We start from the raw sequence: 22,355 nt of genomic DNA, 5'->3' as shown, positions 1-22,355 counted from the left end.
CAGCATTTGTGCAGTCTGTGTAAGTCTGAATCCATGCAGAACCTGCAAGTGGGTTTTCCAGCCACTCCAGAGAAACCAGATGGGAAGAAAAAAACTCAAGGGAAACAAAATGTCACTGTATAAAACAGTACAAAACAGAATTGACCAGAAATATTCAGCTTCTCTGTGGGACAGATGTTGGAAACACCAGCTTCCACTGAGTCAACATTTAAGGAATTCCAGTGTTAGGTGTGAATATAATGGAGGCTGATGAGATAAACCAATGAAAATCAAGGACTGTGCTTCTCAAAGGAGCATGTGCTGTGTTGACACAGCCACTGGTCTCAAAAACAGCATGCTAGCTGAGTTGTGTTGGTTCTGTTAGCTGTTCATGCATGCAGACAGACATCTAAGAGATGTCCAAACACTTAGAGATGATCAAAGTTCCAGACGATGGCAGCACATGGTATTAACTCACTTTCAACTTGTGTGTCTCACAGTAACAGAACTCAAGTCGTTCAATGAGCTGTGGATACGCTCTGCCTGGAGATGCCCAGGGCCATGTATGAAGCAGCCCATGTGGGCAGCCTGAGCTGGTGGGTGGCGACCAGCCCATGGCGGGGGGTTGGAACTGGCTGGGCTTTAAAGTCCCTTCCAACACAAGCCATTCTGTGATTCTGTGATTTCCAGGACCATTCCTAGGAGGAATTAAGCCTCTGAAATCATTGTAACAACTTGAGAATGTCCCAATAAAAGAACAGCTTGCACTGAAACGGAAGATTTTCTGTTTTGCTTGAAGCTAATAATTAGATCTGTAAATTTCATATTATTGTAACAAAAGTCTATAAATAAATAAAAATCAATGATGTTATTATACAATTATCTAAATCATATGAAATTGTCATGGAAAGTGTGCAAGTCAGGACTAATGATGAGCATTTTTACCTGGCAACCTTCACCTTTAACAATTCCAACCACAATGTGTTCGCACTGCTGGTGAACCATATCTGGGATTTGTTTTTGCCTTTTAACACTGCCCCACTGCTCCAACTCCTTATGATGTCATTTAAGCAACTCTCAGATCAGGTCCGTAGAACACTTAACATACGAGTCTTTATGGTAACTTTTCATTCCCATTTGTCTGCTCCGATACTTTATTTCACCTTCAAGCCATGCACCTTTTTATGACCTTTTACTCATCCTCAGCTTTTAGTTTCTCATGCAGTTAAAATGAGACGCTCCTATTTTTAGCACATAAAAATATTCCAGGAACTACAAAACTGTTTGTCATCTCTGTTGGTAGGGGCTGATAGTTTTCATTTGTTCACTGGTTGAAAATAACATGGAATTCAATTATCTTTCTGTTGTTGATAAGGTTTACATGTTTTAGATAATTTCAGCCTTGACTTCACGCAGCTCCTTCCCAACAGACATATCCCCTATCCCTGCTGTCCACACAGAGTGAGCATCTTTTTTAATCATCCTTTGGTGACCAGAACAGTATTTTTTATAATTATACTTGTACTTCTACTTAATATCTAATGAAGTTGAAAGGGCGCTGCCATTTTTATATCCACACTTGATAAGAGGTAGATAATCTCACTTAGCTCACTTTGTACTATTTCAGGTAAAGCAGCACACTGGGGAAACAAACAAACAAACACTGATAGATCTCTGTAACACAAGCACATTTTTTTCTCCCATTAGATGTCTATCTTTCCACATAGAATTTATGTCTGAAAGGAATGTAGCTGTAGCATTTTCCATTCAAGTTTTGTGCTGCTAAACCGTTCTTGGCAAAGATTATGATATGGTAAAGAAAACTCAATTGCGTGCTTGACAGATTGTTCCAATAATAATGTAGAGGGGGAAAAAAGTTGCTAATTATTTCAGTAATGAGATCTAGGGGGAAACGAAATTGTAATCCCTTTTGCTTTGACAGGCTGCAAACAGGACACCAAATGGGATATATTTAATAAATAAACATTGCAGTCTCTGATCCAGCTATAGCCAAGTCCTTACTCAGCCTTCTCTTTCTGAAGTCATTTGGAATCTAGTCAAGTAGAGATAAAGAGCTTGTTTCATTTTTAGATGCAAGCTGAGCATTGGTGCATCCAAACTGAGTGAGGAATCTGATAGTGGGGAGAGGTGGGAGTGTGAAGGGACAAAGGAGCTTTGTTTTGGTAATTCTGGTCTAGGCTTTAGCTGTCTTGTAATCAAGTGAAGTTAGAACGCCCAGTGTTTACCTACAGTTGTCTCTCGATAGCTTAAAAACGCTGTTCTAGAGTCTGCGTGTATCTGGGCTGCAGTTGTATTATTAATACATTACTTTTTTTTCCCTAAGAATCTTTTCCCCAGAGTTAACTGGAATAGCTGCATGGGGAGCCCTTAAACAAAGTAAAACCTCTGCTGTCCACATTATGACTTGGCAGAAAATCATGTGACGATACAGCATGGGTTGGTTATGAATCTCAGCTGTAGACTATACAATCCACTCTACACAGTTCAGTACAATTGCTTCAGCAATAGGATCGGATACTCTTCTGGAGTCACAGATCAGGAATCAGCCCGTAAATGGAACTGTGTAAGCATTCAACTGATATCTAAATCACAGAAAACTTGGACTCATACAGTCTAATCACATTAAATGAATATTTGTAATTGTATTTGGAATAAAACAATGTGTACAGATCTTCTGTCACTAGTTTCTAGTCAGCAACATTTAAGTTTTAGAATCACTTGTGTTAATATCTGGGTGAGTGAGAAAAGCGTCTGAAAGCAAGCGAGCACCCACCCAGCATTACAGATTGACTGCAGCAGATGCCTAAGGATCAGACAGCTGATAATACTCTTTAGCGTGCTTCAATGCATTTGCTGGTACAATCAAGGGTACCTCCTGACCTTGATTTTACAATGTAATGTTTTAACCTTAGAGCACTGCACGAAAATAGAAGAAGCAGCACTACAAATCCTGACCTTTTAGTTGAATATCCCATTTTAGAGTGATACCAGAACTCTATCAAGACCATGAACACATAAATGTCTGCTATTATTATCACAGTATAGCGCCTAAGTTACTTTACACTCTATGTTATGTAGGTTATTCTTCAACCTTTTTATTTGAATGGTCTCTGGTGTACTTCAGCAAGGACTGCTCCATCATGCACTAAACATTCACTTTACATGCTGTACAGGCCACATATTAGTGCATTTTTAAACACGTTTATCATCTCGGACAACAGGCATTAGCAATTGACTTGGTGGTACAGCTGCCTCAGTGAATGAGGTGACAGCTTGAAAATGGAAATAGCACAAGATCTTTTATTGGGCAGTTTGGAACTAACAGATTATTTAAAAAATAAATAGATATTATAGATATTTTATTGTTGTCACCAGACCTGACCTCAATCTGCAAATTGACTTTGAGGTGTCACCTCATCCCTGCCTCCTCATTACGAGCCTGTGGGATGAGCTGGGCTGCTGGCTGACCCCAGCTGCTACCCTGGACCTGCCCTGCTTGCGTGCTGCAGGGTTTGGCCCTGCCTTGATACCCACTAATCATGCCTGGTTCCTGCCTCCCTGCGCCTTGGGGAGGAGCTGGCCTGCTGCATGTATTTGTACCTCTCTAAAATACAGTGTGTAGCAGTTTTTCAGATGTACTTAAGAGTTTTCTTTAGAGAAATAAAAAGATGATCGTGTTGCTGGACTCCTTAGTTAGCAAAGGAAGTTCTTTCTTTCTGTCTCTGGGTTAACATGGGTTATCTGTTGGCGCAAACAGCCACGAGCTAACTACTCATTGTGTTTTATTATAAACATTAAGTAATTATTGGAAATCTCATCAGCTAATCATAATAAATCACTTCTTTCAGCAACACGTGATTCTTTTTGGAGTCATTGTGGATGTTGCTGACCCATTGGGCTTAAACCAGGCAAAACATGTTTCTCTGAGGTATCTGACTTATAAGACAGAATGTCACGAGGAATCTACTGATCACAGAGAGAAAATGTCACTTACCAGTCTTTAAAAACAAATACTTTCTCCCTCTGCTGTTCTCCTAACACTGTATTGCCTGCAGAAGCTAAGCACAAAACACACAGGGGTAGAACTGCGTAAAGATAAATGTCTATTCCTGCTCTGCTCTGTCTTCCTGCCATGAAAAATGAATGGCTGGGGCTGAAAGGGGGGGAAGGAACAGGCAACAGCTACTACTTGCTCTGAAACTGCTGCTGACAAGCTGCTTTCAACTAAGCCACAATTCGGGTGATGTTTCTCTTTTAAACACAATTCCTAATCATTATTTTAGGTATCTTTGGCTTTGAAAAATCCCTCGTGCAAAATGAAGTAATATTTACTTTAAAAATAAAAATACATGGCAGAGAAGCAATGGCAATTGCTCAGCAACAAGAACAGTTTTCCACCACCGTGTCCAACTATGTGGGGGAAAACAACGCAAGAACACTGGCTTCAAGATGTGATTTAACATGATTTGGCTCTTCGTCCAACACTTCTAAGAACTGCCTGCATTAAGAAAGATATATTGCTGAAACAGCGGGTTTACCATCCACTCTTACTGTACGTGAGCTCCTTTGAACACTGTTACTCACCAGTTGTTGAGGTTTGGAATGTTTGGACAGAGCAAACACAGTGGAGGAATCCTGAGCTGACATAAACTTTTCTTTGTACCTAAGAAAGTTGAAGACTTTGCATTTCTAACTTCTTCGCTGTCTACCTTGTTTTCTGTAGGAAATACTGACTGCACCAGGGAACAGCTGTCATGCTTTTCGCTTTTGTAATTGAGCTGCAAGACTATCCCTGCCTAAATATGAAAGAGAAACCTGCAGAACAAGAATTGCAAGCTTCACTGAGATACAACACGCCAAATTAATTCCGGAGGTAAGTACACAGAACAAAACACTGATCTGCTGGGGGAAGATTTCATTCATTACAGTGAAGAATAGCCTAACCTATTGTATATTATAACATCAGTGGAGTTGTATTTGAGGCAATACACTTTCAGTGGATGCTCATTTGTCACCAGCAGTAACTCCTCAGTAATGCACTTTCACTCACAGCTGCTCCCTACTTTCATGTCAGCTCACAGACATTATATGGTTTGAAGTTGCTCCATTAAATGGTTTGAAGTTGCTCCAAATCAAAGAGTTTTGATTCCTTCAAGGGAATGTACAGACTGTATCACTCACAGAACTTTGTATGGCACAGTCTGCAGGTTACAACAGATGTAAGTGTGGGATTTCCTGCCCTCACAGACAGTACAACCAGCAGAATGCTGGAGTTAGAGAAGTTCTTACAATCGTTTTGTCAACCTGAAGTTCTTGGTTCAACAAAGCGATGTGAAGGACACACGTTGTCCTTCCTATTAAAACAAACCGAACCACAGCGCTGTCAGAGGAGGCGCACAGCTTGAGGTGATGGTACAAACTAGTCGGTAATACTATCACAGCGATGAGTGTATCTGAGTCAACGTGCTTTAACCATTCATTGTTTCAAAGCAAATCCTTCATGTATCTATCGGTTTCAATGTGGTAACCCATCACAGTCTCCGTTTATCCCTATCTCAGCAGCCCGGCCCGCACGGCGCCGCGTCCACCATTTCATCGCGCTGCCGCCAGCCCCGTCAAGATGGCGGCCGCCGCTCCGCGCGTTCCCGCCTCGCCACGACCCCGCGCTCTCCACAGCGGCCAGCCCCGCTCCGGAGCACCGCAGGGAGGCGGGAGCGTGCGGGGACACGGAGGGGCTGAGGCAGCACAACGGGAGAAACCCCGAGGCTTTTTGCTGCGTCACCGGGATGGGGGAAGGGAGAGGAGAAACCGGAGCTGCTTGTGTGGTGAGTCACAGTGCGAGCGGCAGGGACGGGATGGGACGGGAGGTGCCGCAGTGCCCAGCAGCAGCACGGCTACACACGGCAGCGCCCGCTGCCCCTCACAGCCCCACACTGAGCAGCCGCCAGCGGGAGGGGGATCCTTCCCGCCTTCCGGCAGCCATGATTGGCCGTCCACATTCTCAATTCCGATTGGCCACCCGGAAAAGCGTTTTGGCTCTCATTGGCAGAGAGGCGGACTCCAGCGAGCCGTGTGCAGAGTTGTAGGGCCGGGCGGGGCCATCTAGGGGAGAGTGCGCGGGGCCGTGTGCAAACCGCGTGTGGCGCAGCCAGAAGGAGCCGGAGCAGCGGGACATTGAGACGGGACGGAGCGGAGCTGCCGCAGCGGGAACGGAGACTGCGGGTAAAAAGCGCCGTGTGGGGCGGGGGGAGCCGGGAGGAGCCGGGCGGCGGCACGGGAGCGGGGGATGGCGGCACGGGAAGGCGGGATGATGGCGGTGGCGCACTACGGCCTAGTGCGCGGGAAAGTGGGGACGGCCGCGATCGGGCGGACACGGAGCGGGTGGGGGGAGGAAGGGGACGGGGGGGCACGGGACGGAGCGGGCCGGGCCGGCTGGGGGCTGTGTGAGGGGACGGCTGGGGGCTGCGGGACGGGACGGGCTGGGTGCTGCTGGGCGCTGCTGGGCGGCGGCGCTGAGTCGAGCTCTGGCGGCTGCGGCTCCGTGTCGTTCTGGGGGATGGGAGGCCCGCTCGGGGGGGGCCGTCCCGCTCCTCTCCTGCTCGAGGTGGTGGCGCCTTCCCTTGGGGTGTATCGCTCTTCCTCTCGGCCTTGGTCCATCGGCGGCTCGTTCTGCTCTACGGGCCTGGTGCGGGCACCGCATGGCGGATGCGGGCCGGGAGCGGCGCCGCGTTACAGGGGAAGGAGAAGGAGAAGGCCGGGACCGGGGTGGAATGAAACCGCTTCTGCTTTTTAACCATTTTTCTGTGTCTTTAAGTCTCTCCCTCAGTCCGCTCCGCCGCACGGACGGGGCTCGCTGCCGGAGGTAGCGCGGTGTCGGCCCGTCACCACGTGGCTCCCCACGTGCTGGGCCGCCGCGGGCTGAGGGTCGAGGTGTTGCAACTGGGGTTCAGACGACGGGCGCGGCCGGTGCCCTGCAGTACATCCAATGTGACCTATAAATGGATAGGAAAAACACGCTGTCACATCCACAGCACCGACCTGCAGAGCTGCTTTTTTTTTTTTTTTTCTTTTTAAAGTTCCTGTCAGACATAGTTTTCAAGTAGCTGCTGTTAGTCATTCAATATCCGGAATGGTCATAAGGAATTATTACATGTAATAGTATGTTTTGCTTTAATTTCAGCACTTAATTAGATCCCTTCGCTATCGTGTTTTCTGCCTTAGTGCAGAATGGCACAGAGAGCCGCCCTGTGCCCATCCTGCAGGTGGGATGGTTCAATGAGTTTGCCAGGGCTCCATAATAGCCATGTTAGTGCCATGTCTAACCTGCCCTTGGGCTTTTTCCCATTAACTAATTTTATTAATACAACCTTTGTACATTACTAACATTGCTCACTTCAGTTTGAAACTGTGTCCAAATAGCAATAACAATTAAAAGGGAAAGAAGAAATAAATGTGTTTGGTAAATTGTATGTCATAGCTGTACAACTAACCAGTAGAGATGGGCAGGAAGGGCTCTGATTCTGCAGGTTGGCTTGAAATTTCAAGCTACCTGCTTTGAGTAATGAAGTATTGTTATTTGGAGGTCAGAATACTTAATTCAGTATCTTTCTTAGTAAAACCTGGAGGCCCAGGCGCTGCTCAATGCTGTAGGTTGTTTTCAGGTTACAGGTGGGGAAGTTCAACTAAAGATATACTGAGTAGTTTCCATGGCAGTACTGTGTCCTGGACTTTGGAATTCCCAAACGTTTTTCTTAGGGAAATAATAAAACCCTCCATGAATAGTTATTATTTTAAATGAGTGATATTTTCACTACTCCACTGAAACTGAATGCTCGTACTTTGTTAGTATTGCTTTATATTTCTTCTGAAAAAGCAGAGGTCTGCTTGGTATTGCATAGGATTTGTAACATTTCAAGTGGGCTCTGTCTGCTGTATAGCATTGAGTATAGTATGGTAGATGGGTCACCACAGCCTGCATGGAAGTGGGTGGTTTATAACAGCATTTGCCCAAGGGGTCTCAAGTACACAGGGTTAGTGATTGCTCTCTAGTCTGTCTCTTGAAGGGTGAAGTCCTGTTAATATCAGATTGATGCTTGTAGCTCAAAGAGAGCATTTGGTAAGTATAATGAACATAGTTGCCTCTGCATTCAGCTTGAACTGTTTGCAAGCTGTTGAATTTGAAGGAACTGCCAGCATTGAGAGGAATCTTGAGTAATACATCACTTGTAGTTTCAACAGTTCTCTGCTGCTCCAAAGCAGTATGTTGCTCACAGTATATTCCTTCCTATTTTAGTCCATCCCTTACACAAACCAGTGCTTGTACAGAAGAAAGGACTGCTCATTCATTTCTAAGAGACATTACAGTACAGGACAGGAGTTGCTATTCAGTGTTTGTGGCTTTTCATGCTACGAAATATGATCTGAAGTGTGTGTAAAGGACAGAGAAGTTATTAACTGGCAATACTTAAGTAAGTAATGTTAAATTGTTTTCATGAGAGCTTCCTAAACTAGGCAAAGGGAAACGTGTTTAGGGTGGGAGACATTAGTTTTATGGACCTGATCTTTCCTCCTTTGGAGCTTCCCACATTTCAATTCTGTTGCCTCTATGTGGAACAGAGCGGGGTCTGGTAAAGAAAAATACATTACTGCTGCCTCTGTTACACAAAACTTGCTGTGTTTTTTTCTGTGTGGTAAAAGGCAATATCAGAAGGTGGAACTTCTGCTACGTGTTGCATTGCTCGGGGTTGTTCTGAATAAATTCTAGCTTCAACATGTCAATTAATTCTGGAGGTTGTAGTCAAACGTCTTTCAGATAACTGGAGTAAGTGTTCAGCACTGGAGTGTTGCCAGAATGCTTGGCTTCCCTAATTGGAACAGGGTGAGGTTAGTGGGAAATTCAGCTTCCTCATTACCAGAGGAGCTCAAGTTAGTTCTACTTTGATCTGTTGCAGCAGACTCCTAGGTGCTGTCTGAGAAAGTAGTAGCCATAGAACAAGAAACATCCCAGAGGAGCTTAGTGGTAGTTGTTTCCATTTTCTGCTCTAGTTGGGCTGCTGACTCAGACTGGGAAAGCTGAATGTGTCTGTGAAGACTGGAAGTTTAGAGCACCTCTAGAGAAAGTGTTCTGAGAAGCCACAGAAGAATGTGATTCATACTGCACTTGGGCAGAAGCATCTTGAGTTCGTCATGTCAAAGTTTGGTGCTAAAGCTGCAGTCAGAAGAGTCTCAAATCTGATTAGGAAACCATTGCAGTAATGCTGCTTTAGATGTGTGAGCTGCTCAGCTCTTCAACTTCAGTAGTAGGGTGGTTATCTAGAACCAGGTCTGATGTAAATAGGATTCACTGAATAGCTGCAAGGTGATCATTTCAGCTTTGAACTACAGCTAAGAGTGTCTGTACAGTGAGTTCTGGTAAATATCTGCATTCTCTCCTCCTCAGGAGGATGTTATTTGAGGCAACTACGTTTGTTGTTTTTTGAAGTTCTGGAATTTTAACTGAACCACTGACTTGTTTTGACCAGGTTCAGATAAGCAAGATGAGCCTGTAGTTCTCCATTTTTCTTGTTGAGATTCTGGTGAGGTGAAAGGGGGGTAAAATTGTTGTGGAATGTAAGCGGAGGGGTGAGCTGACTTGTGTAACAATTTAAGAGCTACAGAAATGATTGGTAGATGTGACTGAGTGGAAACAACCTGAGCCTTGGTGCAGGAGGCTCATTGAAGGTGGCCTTGGTAGATAAAAGGGGCTGCTGAGAACTAATCTGTAATGACTCCATGAAGAAGTAGCAGCTAACAGAGGAGAACTTAAACTACTTTAATTTTTGTCTTGTAAGCAACTGAATGATGAAGCTGTGTCCAAACTGTTTGTAGGGTATCCATTTAAGGACTTGTCTTCTGAACAGGCCTTTGCTGGATCCTGTTCATAAAAAGTGTCTGGCTTAATCTGAAAACTAAATTCTTACTCTTCTGACAGAGTTTACATTGTTGAGGAACTTTGCCCTGATTCTTAGAACGCGGGGTAAATTAAACTAGTATCAGTTAAATCAGTTAATCTAGTGAGTGAACTGGGATCCAGTTTCAGATCTTCAAGAACAGCACAAACATTGAACATTAAAATACTGGTGAGGTCCAGGCAAACCGTGAGGTGCTTTCATGTGTTTAAAGTACCTGAGCATGGTGTAGTGTGCTTTGTAATGGTGTCGATTGCAGCTGTATCCGTCAGAGATCTCTGAGTTCAGGGAAAAAAGCGGATCATTGAAGAGTATGGTTGGGAGGTGAATCTGTCTTGTTCAAGCTGTTTTCTGTCTTTGGATTTCTCACTGTTTGCCTCATCTTACTTATTCAGTTTGATAAATACCAGAAGATATAAGAGTTTTTCTCTTGGAGTATTTAAAAAGTTCGGCTCGGATGTAGAAGTGCTTCTCAGATTCCTCTGGAGCAGTGAGCGCTGTGCTTTGTGCACCTCATGCGTATGGTTACTGTTAGAGATGTGGGCTGGCAGCAAATCCTGTTTGAAAAACTTGCACTGTGTTTCTAAAGGAGATGCAGTTCACCTATAGAACTCAGTGCACATCAGCTTGACTGCATATATTAGATATGCAGGTAACTGCTGGGGATGGTTCCCCATCACTTGTGTTGAAGTGTCAAGTGCATGGTTTGAATGAGACCCTGGGAATGGTTCTAAAGATGTATTCCTGTTCAGTTCAAACTGTTCTTGAGAAGCACAGAATGTTGTGCCAGCTCCTGTTGTGCAGTGTTTTAATGGGGTGACTTGTGAGGACTGCAAGCTGAGTGAGGAGTTTGTCTTGACACACAAATGGGAGGCTCCATTTTGTCCCTCTCGAAATGAGAAGCAGCATCAAGTATTGAGGTGCCTGAGCTCCTGCAGCTGGCTTTGCCTGTGTTTTCTGCTGTGTCAACATGGTTGCTATGAAAACAAGCATAAACAATGGCACAGAATGCCAGCTGCTGCCACCATAAGAGAGCTCTTCACCTCTGGGTGTCCTAATAAGTTTGAAACTTTGAACACTGACATGGAGCAGTAAATACCTGTTAGCATGTGAAGAGAGATATTAAAAAGTACTTACTGTATCTCAGGCACTCATGCAGCCAGTTGTTTTATTCTTAGCATCTGTTTGCATCCTTTTACTGCAGAATTTCATTGTGAAGAGCAGCTGGAAGGTAGATGTGGGGTTACAGAAGTAGTGCGTGAAACTTCTTATCTGTGGGATTTTGATTTCTCCTGCTTTTACTGTGGTGGGAGAGATAGACGGTTGTTATGTAGGTGACTGAGGAGGAACGAACTGTTCTGAGAGAGGAGTGGCTGAAAAGCCACAGAAATCCATTCTGCATTCAAATGTTTATATCTTAGATGGATATAGTATATCATGAATAAAGTATATCTCAACGCTGGAGTGCTAGTTCTGGTTCCTTCTTGAGATTGTGTCTTCCTGCTGCTTTTGTAGGGACTTTGCGATGCTGTGTATTCATGTCCCTTATGATTTGGGATGTTGGACAGTTTTTGTTTTTTAAAGATCGGTATTTCTGCTCATAAGACTAAGTGCTCACTTCTTACTTAAAAGTATCCCTATGGGAACATACAGATAATATTTCTGTTCTGGTATCAGACTTGATCTAAAAACAGATTCCATAACGTGGAGAAACTGTAGGAAAATCAGTCTGGAGGTGAGATAAGGTAGCAGACATAGTAATAATTGTACTGCCGTTAAGCTGAGAGTAATGAATTGGGAGAGGCCTGAGGAGCGTTCAGGCTGTTTGAGTTTCATGAAAGCAAAGCTTAATGTGCACATTCTAAATCATTGTACTTTAAACTTAAATATTTGACTGAAGCCTGATTTAACTTGTTCTTTTGTTTCTAGTAGTCTTGCCTTGTTTTACACCTTGGGGGGGGGGGAGGTGAAAGTCCTGTGACTGCAATCTGTTTTAACATTCCCCATCCTGAATGCTTCTCAGTCTGTGGCAGGCTGACTTTTCTGCTCAATGAACCACCTTCCTCCATTCCCCAATATGGGCAAAAGTGGTTTGTACTGTCATGGACAGACATGCCTATCTGATGTTTCCCGAGCATTCTAAGGATGTTTTCCAAGTTAGCTTTGTAGATATCTGGCCAGTGTCTGGTGTCTCTTAAGGAGCCAGATGTCTTAAACATTTTCTTCTGTGTAAACTGAGGAGTGAATAGTGAAGTATGTACCCTGAACTGTGAGTTAATGTATTGAAATAAACTGAGAAATGGTGGTCCTTCAGGTCAGGTATAACTGCTCCTTCAGTTGTAGAGGAACTGTAGTCTTCCATATAACTGCATTGTAGCTTACTCTTACAGGACGCTTCTAGAATGTGTTACATAGGATATCTATATATCAATGTAGAATTGATTAGTGAATAAACTGTATGTAGCTGCCATCCATGTATTCCCATGAGAAATGTAATGGCTACCAGGAAGAAATAATTCATAGGTAGAAATACCTACTTTGAGCTTAACCAAGTGATAAGGAAGAGGCAGTTGCTAAAGGTGAGAACGACAGTGCAGTTAAAACAGTAGTGAAGAAATGCACTTCTGCCCATTTTTGAGTGCTTTGTAAACATTCAGGGTGAAGACTGGCTGCAAAAGCCGGTGAAAGGGAAGGTTGTGTCTAGTGCATTGTGGTTTAGAGCTTCTAGAAGCAGTGCTGTCTCTTATCATGACTTAAATACTATTGCAGTGGTTATGTCTGAGAAAATTCAAGTCATAAGTTCTGCTTTGTTTTCCATCCCTACACTAGAAGGGCATGAAACCTCTTAAGTTTCTTGCTTTAATGTTTGGTTGAGGGACAATGTTCTAAAAGTGTGTTTTTGTTGTTGTTTTTTTTTCTCCTCAGGCAGGTGATCTGCAGCCATGAGCAGCAACGAATGCTTCAAGTGCGGACGCACTGGCCATTGGGCCCGGGAGTGCCCAACTGGGATTGGCCGTGGTCGTGGGATGAGAACCCGTGGCAGAGGTAACTGCTGGCTGGGTGTTGTGTTGTTGTACAGCAAGGCACTATTCAAAGCTGGCTGCTTTCAGCAGTGTGTAAAATAGCCTCTGGTCTGCCAAGAAGTAGTACCGAATTTGTTAATGAAGTCACCTGGTTCATAACTCTATAGGAGATAATTCTTCTCCACGATTTCTGAGACTAAACCTAATTTGTCAGTAGTTCAGGCGGCAGAGTCCTTGATTAACACTCAGAGATGAAGTTAAGAACATTCTTAAGCTTTTTTTCCTCTTGTTACTCATATCAAGCAGGCTTCCAGTTCATGTCTTCATCTCTCCCGGACATCTGTTACCGCTGTGGTGAGTCTGGCCATCTTGCCAAGGACTGTGATCTTCAGGAGGATGGTAAGTATCAATAAATATTCTCTCTCTTCAATTACATGGACGGAGGCTTGTGGTTGAAGAGAAGGATGTTGTATGCTCGTCATAATTAGTTGGAACAGACAAAAGTCCTTCATTAAGAGCATGCTATGCTTCACTTAACCAAGGTTTTATAGTCTTGTTTGGTATGTTTTTCTTATTGTGGAAGCCTGCTATAACTGCGGTAGAGGTGGCCATATTGCTAAGGACTGCAAGGAGCCGAAGAGAGAGAGAGAGCAGTGCTGCTACAACTGTGGCAAACCTGGCCACCTGGCTCGTGACTGTGACCATGCGGACGAGCAGAAATGCTACTCGTGTGGAGAGTTTGGACACATTCAAAAAGACTGCACCAAAGTGAAATGCTATAGGTAAGAGCTGAGGGAAAAGGTGGAAGTGTGAACTGCATTCTTCCTCTTACTTGGAGGAGATGAAGCTTCAAACCTTGTGTGTAGCTTACTTTGAGAAACAGCTATCCACTGATACTCAAAGCCGAGAGCTGTTAAATCACTTTGAAAAGCCAGCTTCAAAATCCTGCTTGTTCTGTAAACCCAGGCCTGTACCAGCTGCAGATCTTCTAGCATGTACAGTAATGACAGAGTGGATCAGCTGGGGAATGGTTCTTTGCTATTGTTTAAGACCATAACAGTAGATAACTTGCTTGGCAGAGTAGATTTGCTTTTCTGTGCAACTAATGAATGGTTTAATTAAAGTATTGTTTGTTATTCTTTTACCCCCTTCCAGGTGTGGTGAAACTGGCCATGTAGCCATCAACTGCAGCAAGACCAGTGAAGTCAACTGCTATCGCTGCGGCGAGTCAGGGCACCTTGCACGGGAATGCACAATTGAAGCTACAGCCTAATTATTTTCCTTTGTCGCCCCTCCTTTTTCTGATTGATGGTTGTATTATTTTTCTCTGAATCCTCTTCACTGGCCAAAGGTTGGCAGATAGAGGCTACTCCCAGGCCAGTGAGCTTTACTTGCCGTGTAAAAGGAGGAAAGGGGTGGAAAAATCAACTTTCTGCATTTAACTACAAAAATGTTTATGTTTAGTTTGGTAGAGGTGTTATGTATAATGCTTTGTTAAAGAACCCCCTTTCCGTGCCACTGGTGAATAGGGATTGATGAGTGGGAAGAGTTGAGTCAGACCAGCAAAAAAACCCTCTCTGGGTTCCATGGAAGCGATCCTATGCAGGAGAAAAGATATTCTGGAAGTGTCTGAACTTCCTCATAACTTTAATTTTATTGCAATGGCCTTGGATTGTCTGACCTCAGTAGCTGTTAACACCAAGTAATATCTGTATCAGGCCCTACCTAGAGCATATAGCTGAGTGGGAGTAAATACACAAGATGCACATGCCTGTTGATGGCCACGAGAGAGAGAGAAATCAGGAATAAACCTTAAAATAACATTAAATCCAGTCAGTGAATGTCCATGTTGGAGAAACAGAACGTAATGGGAAGTTTTGAATCAATACTTCAAAGTAAATCCGAAACCCAGACATCAGTGCTCACAGCATCTAAAATTGGAGCTATTCAGGAGTTGCAAATAAATGCATTTTCACAGAAATCAAGATGTTATTTTTGTATACTATATCACTTAGACAACTGAGTTTCATTTGCTTGTAATCAGTTTTTAAAGTAAGATGGTAAAAGCAATTGAAGTCCTAGAACATAGAAAATGTAATTTTAAACTATCAATAAAGCTGGAGGAGGAAGGGGAGTTTGGCTAAAATTCTTTGTTTATTTTTGGTTTCCATGTACACGGTGCAAAATGACATTAAAAGGGGTATGTGGAGGTGTGAAAAGCTCCGTTTGGACTTATTTTGTTCTGCCTTACACCGAGTTTGGTCCCATAGCATCACACTGTCCATGTGCAGCCCTTGTTCAGGCTGCTCAGCTGCCTGTGCCCTGTGTGTGCTGAGGGCATTGGGCTGCTTTGGTGCGGATAAAGTGTTCCTTCCATTCTGACACTGTTGGAGGCACAAGGTGCTTTAGATGTAACCTGCAGTGCTTTCATGGTGTGTTGTCAGCACAGACTGCTTTATGAAAGGCTGAGCAGTGTAAGGACACGCTGCTTGTGTACTTTGTCCTATGGACTAACTCATCATGTATTTACACCTGTGGAACTGGCAGTAAAAACGTGATGTTCCCATATGGTGTGAACGCAGGCAGCCTGGCTGGCTGTAAGGCAGCTGCAGGAGGAGCCGGGCTGTACTGCTGGCTTTGTGGTGGCTGTACAGCTGCCTTTATACCGGGCTGTCCCCTTTATGCCTTCCCCTCTCCATGCTGTGCCGGCTCCTGCCCTTGTTTCACACCGTCGCTCCCGTCCTGGTTCTGATCTCCCGGGTCGCGCATGCGCGGATGGAGCGGCCCGCCGAGCGGAAGTCGTACCTCCATGCCACCCTCTGAGTCGTAGTTCCGCTTCCGCCGTGTCCGCACATCTTCTTCCGGCCCTTCCTGAGGTGGCGGTGCGCGCTCAGTTGCAGCCATGGTGAGAGCGGCCCGGCCCCTCGTTGTCCTGCGGTGTCCGGGGGTGATGGGAGCAGGTCTGTGTCCGCGGAGGCCTCATGGAATAACGCTTCTGTTTTCCCTTCCAGGCTCGGAACGCGGAGAAAGCCATGTGAGTACGGGGGGTGCCCCCTGTGCTCCCTCCCCACAGCTCGGTCCCGTTCGTCCCGTGGCCCAGCACAATGACTGCACACCTGATAACGATTATAACCGTGTGTCAAACAAACGGGCCCTGTGTAGGCCGCTCGGTTTTCAGACCCATGGAGTCATGCTCATAAAGTTGGCTACAAAGTGCTGCGTTCCTCGCTGGAGCTTTTCAAAGGGCTGGAGCAGCTCCACTGTGAGGACAGGCTGAGGGAGTTGGGTTTGCTCAGCCTGGAGAAGAGAAGGTTGCGGGGTGACCTCATTGCAGCCTTTCAATACCTGAAGGGAACTTACTGCCAGGAGCAGAGTAAACTCTTGGACAGGGCTGATAAAACCATTTCCCCGTGCCCTGATATTAAGTTAAAAGAGGGAAGGTTTAGGTTGGATGTTAGGGGGAAGTTCTTTACTAGGAGAGTGGTTAGGCCCTGGAACAGGCTGCCCAGGGAGGTTGTGGATGCCCCGTCCTTGGAGGTGTTCAGGACCAGGTTGGACGGGGCCCTGGGCCCCTGATCTAGTAAAGGTGTATGTTTGGTGGCCCTGCCAGGCAGGGGGGGTGGAACTACATGATCCTTGAGGTCCCTTCCAACCCGGGTCATTCTGTGATTCTGTTTTGTTTCCCATTGGTGCTGGGTGTATCTTGATGCCTATAACCTGTTGTGCCCTTTGCTGTTAAAAATCGAACATGTTGAAATTTGCTAAATAGAAAAATAGAGTTTGTTTGTCCAATAAATAAAGCAGCGAGGATTGCTAGAGTTGAAGCAGTTGCTGCTGAGAAGAGGTGGTAAATGGATGCTCAATTCTTGGTTTTCTACCAGCTGCTCTAAAGTCAATGGCAAAAGGTTCAGCAGAGCTTGTTACAGCTGGAGCGTAGATGTGTAGAAGGAAATGTTACTTTCTTTGTTTTTCTGCAATTCTCAGGACAGCCTTGGCAAGGTTTCGTCAAGCTCAGCTGGAAGAAGGAAAAGTGAAGGTACGATGTGAAACAAACAAACAAAAAGCCTTATGTACAGCTTTGTTAGCTCTGAGCAGGAGTGGCTGGTGTGCAAACCATATACGTACCTGTGTGACAGCTTCCAGAAGGTCTGTATGGACTCAGGTGTTGTACAGGAGGTGGATGTGGTACGTGTAGGAGCTGTGTTTCACAGTGTGACCAGAGAAAAATGCTGAAGAGAAGTTTCTTAAATAACCTGATTGGAAGCTCGTGTATTTGTATGTTTGAGAGGCACGTTGGCTGGGCTGATAATGGGGGAAGAATTGGACACCTTTTACATTCTATGTAATATTTTAGGAAGAATATCAAGTAGTGTAAAAAGCTGTAGTAGCAATTAACTGGAGGCAGTGTGCTGGGCAGAAGATATCTATATATCTTTTTGAGATCTATCTTCTGCAGTTGTTACAGAATTTGATGCACATGAGCCTGTTTTTACTGATTGTAATCACAGGGTTTGCTTGGATATTTTCCCAGAGAAGGTTGAAAAGTCCTTCTCATAATCTTCCCATTTGTTGCTATAACAATAATCTTGAAACAGGACCTTCAGGATCATTCTGAACTCGAGGTTTGCACATGACCCAACATTGGCGTGTCACTAAACCAACATGTGATGTCTGCAGCTGTACACAACTGCCTAATGTTTAAGGATAAACTTGTGGATGCACTGTAGGGAAAGAGTCAAAGTTCTTGCACACAGAGTCCTGGAAATAAGCTGAAATGTTACCGTGTGTGTGCAAGTCAGTGGATTGTGATGGTTAGGAAAATGGTGTTCTGGATGAATGATAGTTGGGAGGTGCTAAAATGAAGGGATCTTGGAGGAAAGTTACAGCATTTAGAAAGTAGCAATTGAGAAAGAAAGGCTTGAAATTAATAGCGGTGGAAAACAGTGAGTTTATTTAGATGGTGGTATGACAAAAAGCATGTGAATTGCAGCTGTCTTAAACAGGACATTGTTTTTGTACAACAGTATTATGGGGTGATATGAATAAACATATGATAAGTTCTGCTTTGGATAACATTAAATTAAGCATATTGTAATATTCTTGATGGTTTAGTTTGGCAGGTCTATAAATAGTCATTTTTTCCACTTATAAAAAATCAGTGGGAGCAGAAGGTACTGGAGGCTGGTACCGTAGTTTGGGACTAATTGAGAGGGAAATGCTGTGAATGTGTTGCTAGATTAAAGCTTTGCTGAGTCTGGCTTTTTATCAAATAGGAACGAAGACCTTTCCTTGCATCAGAGTGTAATGAATTGCCGAAAGCTGAGAAATGGAGACGGCAAGTAATGTGAAACTGTTGGCTTTTCTATTTCTATAACGGGTTGAACTCCTGTAAGCAGGCTGTCTGGCGCAGAAGTGCTGAGTGTTTCTTCTTGAGTGTACTGGCAGTTAAATCACAGAATGCTTTACACTGGAGTGTGATATCATTCACCACACTTGTTCAGAGCTGATCCAGGCACATTTAACTACCTAGGGCCATATCCAATTTAGTTTTGTCTTATGAGACTGGGATTTCCTAGCTTTTTTTGGACTCCCATGCAAGTGAATGAATCCCTTCTTAATGCAGGTTGGTAAAATCCCTTGGCAAATCCTATATTGGGTTCTCCTAGTCACCACCTGAGTTTCTTTCTTCTTTGGGAGCCTCTTCTGGGCGGATTTGCTCTGTAACCCTTTGGGAGCTGTGGTCAGGCTGACCAGCCTGTCAGACAGTTCTTTGTGCCCTTCTTTGCCTGAAAAATCAAAGGTGAAGTTGTTGGAAATATTTAGTAGGAATTTGGTTCTAATTACTGCTGTAAAATAATTCCATGTATTTTAAATCTTGAAGGTACTGGATTTGTCTGAATAAAATGTTGATATTTGAAATCATTAAGCTCAGATCTACTTTCTGGATCAGAACAACTTGTAGAAGGATCATTTTGGGTTTTCCGGTTGATTAGGAGTGGATTTTTTCTTCTTTCTTAATGGAGAAATTGACTTCTGTGCTGTTGTTCCATTAGATCATCGGGGAAATTTCCAAGAAAGTGGCACAGATTCAAAATGGTAAGTTTGTTCTAATAAAGTTTTGTTTGAATCTGTATTCCTAACCAATTAGAGTAAAAGTAATGGTAGTCTATGTGGGTTATATATTTAGAGTTGGATTAATTCTGAAGTGTTCTGGAGCTTCTTGTGAACTGCTTAATTTATTGCCTCTTTTCCCTCTGATAGCTGGATTGGGTGAATTCAGAATTCGGGACCTGAACGATGAAATAAACAAACTTCTGAGGGAAAAAGGGCACTGGGAAGTCCGAATAAGGGAGCTGGGAGGTCCTGATTATGCTGTAAGTGTGGATTATTTTGTACTGTGTGGTTCTTCTTACAAGTGACTGATAAGAAAAATCTGTTCAGTGTTTATTATTCATCCAGTTTACACTGGAGAGGAGTTTAATCCAGTCCCTAATTATTCTTTGTAACATGTTCTGACATCATTAGTGTGTAGGAAGATTTTAACTTGGGTCACCTTATTACTGCTAAACGTGAAGTAATGAGACTCTCACTTGCCAGATCACTGAGTGTGTGTTTATTGTCAGACATAGTGGGGCTTATTTGTGGGATAGCAGAACATAGTGGTACAGGGAATAAAAGAGCTTTAGATGTTTCGTCAAGGTGAATCAGGTATGGACCCTTCATGGTTTACATTGTTGTTCTAACTGTGTGATTTCAAGTGTAAGTAGATAGTATATAATAACAAGGTATGATGGCCTTTGTCTATCAGTTCATACCACACTATGTGTGTTTTCTCAATCCTTTATCCCATTATGATGCCCGGGAAAGCAGGAAATAGAAGATGGAAGAGGAATAAAACAGTGACTGACTGTTTATTTTTCAGAGGATCGGACCGAGGATGTTGGATCACGAGGGAAAGGAAGTTCCGGGAAACAGGGGTTACAAATACTTTGGAGCTGCAAAGGATTTACCAGGAGTTAGAGAACTTTTTGAGAAAGAGCGTAAGTAAATACGAACTGTTCCTGAGTGTGGATCTACATAGCAGTGTCTCTTGAGAAGATTGTCTCCTGTAGTACACAGAAAATGCTAGTAACTGTATCTTGTCAGAAATGAGTGAGTTGCTTGGCAGGCTGAGTCAGGGCTTCTTATTTGCCATCTGAAAAATGAAATCATGTTCTTCCAGCCCTCCCACCACCCCGGAAAACTCGTGCAGAACTGATGAAATCCATTGATGCAGAGTACTATGGCTACAGGGATGAAGATGATGGTATTCTAGAGCCCCTGGAACAAGAACATGAGAAGAAAGGTATGCGAGATTCAAAACCCAACATGAATAATCAGTGAGTTTTGTTTGAAATAAGATGTGTAGACACGGGTGTATCCTTGTAACCTCAGCGTAGAGAAGAGTTGCTCTTAACTCTTCTTGAAGCAAAAACATTTTTTACTTGGCTTGTATGTTACTTCATGGTGATGTTCTCTGGTAATTCTGATTCTGGATCTCGCACCCTCTTTCCTGGGGAGACCTAATTCCAAACAGAGGGGCGCAGTTCTAAAATGAACGGTTAACTTTGTTTTCTATCTTGTTAAATAACAAGATGTAACATTCCTTTTCATGTCCCATGCCGTCAGTCCCAACTAAATACATCTTTTGAATGAGAGGCTCTTTTTTTTTTCTCCCTACTGTCCTGTAGTGTTTTGTTACAAAGTAATGCTCTTGTCAAGTAAGTTCTTTGATCCTTCTACATCCTCGAGTTAATTCTCCCACTTGTAGCTGGCAGTGATTCCAACCCTACCTCTGAAATACTCTGCTTTGCCCATATCCAGCCCATCTTAGTATCCATAAATATTAGGGTGGGCTCCTCGGCAGAAGAGGGAGAAATTTGCAGATACAAAAGGAGTGGAAAACAGCAGAAATAAGCTTTGGACTACCAGACAGTACCTGCAGGCAATACTGGACTAGATAAACCTGATTGTGACCCAGCACGTCAGTCCTAGGAAAAGCAATGAAGGAATTGGACATTTTCATGTTTTGGTTCTGCTCAAACCAAAGCCTTGGCTTGAGTTAATGTGGCTAATGTAACCTTGAATTTGTGTTTCTGTGCACGTTGCAAGGGATGTCTCATTTGATGGGGATGTCTCTTGATGAGTCAAGATATGCTTACCATTTTCTTTTGCTAAACAGTTATAGCAGAAGCAGTGGAGAAATGGAAAATGGAGAGAGAAGCACGACTTGCGAGAGGTGATGATGAGGAGGAGGAGGAAGTAAATATCTACGCTGTTGATGATGAGGTATGTGATGGTTAAGGGGATGGTACTTTTTCCTGTGCTGCCTCCTTCAAAGAAGAGTTATTTCACTGAAAACCTTTCTGCTGGTGCTGAGTTCAGTCAACAGTTCAACTGTGAGACTTCTTCAGAAAGCAAACTTGATGTGGCTTTTTTATTATTATTTTTCAGTCTGATGAGGAAGGTGGCAAAGAAAAAGAAGGTGAAGAAGGCCAACAGAAATTTATTGCACATGTTCCAGTGCCATCACAGCAGGAGGTAAGGCATCAGAAAGCCGGGCTGCACAGATGTGCTCCTTCTATGATTTTATTCTGTAGCTGTTCAGTGCTCTTGCAAATGCTGTGAAATTGTTCAGAAATAAGGTACCACCACTATATCCATATATATCTTCATCATGATTTCAGCATTTCAATTAAGCTGAATGTGTTTTTATATTTGCAGATTGAGGAAGCTCTCGTGCGGAGAAAGAAGATGGAACTTCTTCAGAAATATGCTAGTGAAACTCTGATGGCACAGAGCGAAGAGGCAAAAAGACTTCTAGGATTATAACACCACACTAGTATGTCCTGTTGTTCCATGATCTATCCTAAAGCAACAGTTTCTTGTGTTCTGGCAGCAACAAATTTAAGCACTGAAAGTCCTGAAAGAGTAAATTGTGATTAAGTTGGTGTTTTTCTACAGAAGGGAAAACGCCCTTTTTGTTTTATCTGCTAGGATGACTTTATTCTGGTGCTGAGAAAGATGGAGCCTACTTTAGATTCCTGTTTTGAAACAACTCGATGGGCAGATGTTACGATTGGCTTTGAAGGTGATTTGCTTCTTTATACAATGTGTAACACGTCTAAATTTGTTGCCATCCTTATGGTTTTTAGCCATGTTTGTGTGGATTGCCTGAATGCTGGATATTTCAGCAGCTGTTGTAAATACTTGCACCCTTACAATACTTTGTTCATTTTTAGTAAAATTTTTGTACGGACCAATGTCTTGTTTCTTTCTGACTTAAAGGATCATTTTCTCCTTAATCACAGTGAAAGGATGGGATCATAAACAGCCAGACATGCAG

At 43.6% G+C, this 22,355-nt stretch overlaps 3 protein-coding genes across 16 annotated transcripts in view; all 3 read left to right on the top strand.

The window, feature by feature from the left end:
• The window catches only part of LOC107319686 (uncharacterized), a 48,254-nt gene extending 42,685 nt beyond the window's left edge, over positions 1 to 5,569 (top strand). The window contains exons 5-6 of the mRNA XM_085516087.1: positions 4,724 to 4,873; positions 5,491 to 5,569. Coding sequence (XP_085372213.1) covers positions 4,724 to 4,777 — 54 coding nt within the window. The 3' untranslated portion in view covers positions 4,778 to 4,873; positions 5,491 to 5,569. The remainder of the gene's footprint in view (positions 1 to 4,723; positions 4,874 to 5,490) is intronic.
• A 118-nt stretch (positions 5,570 to 5,687) lies between these two features.
• Positions 5,688 to 15,189, top strand: CNBP (CCHC-type zinc finger nucleic acid binding protein). Of its 13 annotated transcripts, none has more exons than XM_085516958.1 (5): positions 5,688 to 5,825; positions 12,873 to 12,992; positions 13,277 to 13,369; positions 13,554 to 13,752; positions 14,126 to 15,189. In XM_085516958.1, the coding sequence occupies exons 2-5, from the start codon at positions 12,890 to 12,892 to the stop codon at positions 14,241 to 14,243; spliced, it is 513 nt and encodes a 170-aa protein (XP_085373084.1). In that variant the 5' UTR covers positions 5,688 to 5,825; positions 12,873 to 12,889; the 3' UTR covers positions 14,244 to 15,189. The 13 variants fall into 13 exon arrangements, with proteins under 13 accessions (XP_085373084.1, XP_085373082.1, XP_085373080.1 ...); XM_085516956.1 differs by having other exon boundaries at positions 13,551 to 13,752; XM_085516954.1 differs by having other exon boundaries at positions 13,274 to 13,369.
• A 638-nt stretch (positions 15,190 to 15,827) lies between these two features.
• ISY1 (ISY1 spliceosome associated protein) lies at positions 15,828 to 22,268 on the top strand. Of its 2 annotated transcripts, XM_015874736.3 has the most exons (12): positions 15,828 to 15,875; positions 15,982 to 16,004; positions 16,955 to 17,006; positions 18,244 to 18,309; positions 19,024 to 19,066; positions 19,232 to 19,344; positions 19,893 to 20,010; positions 20,193 to 20,315; positions 21,192 to 21,298; positions 21,464 to 21,550; positions 21,734 to 21,851; positions 22,007 to 22,268. In XM_015874736.3, the coding sequence occupies exons 1-11, from the start codon at positions 15,873 to 15,875 to the stop codon at positions 21,839 to 21,841; spliced, it is 843 nt and encodes a 280-aa protein (XP_015730222.2). In that variant the 5' UTR covers positions 15,828 to 15,872; the 3' UTR covers positions 21,842 to 21,851; positions 22,007 to 22,268. The 2 variants fall into 2 exon arrangements, with proteins under 2 accessions (XP_015730222.2, XP_085373076.1); XM_085516950.1 differs by having other exon boundaries at positions 21,734 to 22,268.
• The last annotated feature ends 87 nt before the right edge of the window (positions 22,269 to 22,355 follow it).

This window comes from Coturnix japonica, chromosome 15, assembly GCF_054131305.1.
Source record: "Coturnix japonica strain WE chromosome 15, WE-NBRP24, whole genome shotgun sequence".
Lineage (NCBI taxonomy): Eukaryota > Metazoa > Chordata > Aves > Galliformes > Phasianidae > Coturnix > Coturnix japonica.
This window is presented reverse-complemented; position numbering and strand designations above follow the sequence as displayed.

Excerpts from the sequence above, each read along its gene's own strand:
- ISY1 (XM_015874736.3), top strand. Across the intron at positions 17,007-18,243 it reads TGGAAGAAGGAAAAGTGAAG|GAACGAAGACCTTTCCTTGC; the intron begins GTACGATGTGAA and ends TTTATCAAATAG. Across the intron at positions 20,316-21,191 it reads ACAAGAACATGAGAAGAAAG|TTATAGCAGAAGCAGTGGAG; the intron begins GTATGCGAGATT and ends TTTGCTAAACAG.
- CNBP (XM_032447352.2), top strand. The coding sequence starts at position 12,890 with ATGAGCAGCAACGAATGCTTCAAGTGCGGACGCACTGGCCATTGGGCC. Across the intron at positions 12,993-13,273 it reads GATGAGAACCCGTGGCAGAG|CAGGCTTCCAGTTCATGTCT; the intron begins GTAACTGCTGGC and ends ACTCATATCAAG. Across the intron at positions 13,370-13,550 it reads CTGTGATCTTCAGGAGGATG|AAGCCTGCTATAACTGCGGT; the intron begins GTAAGTATCAAT and ends TTCTTATTGTGG.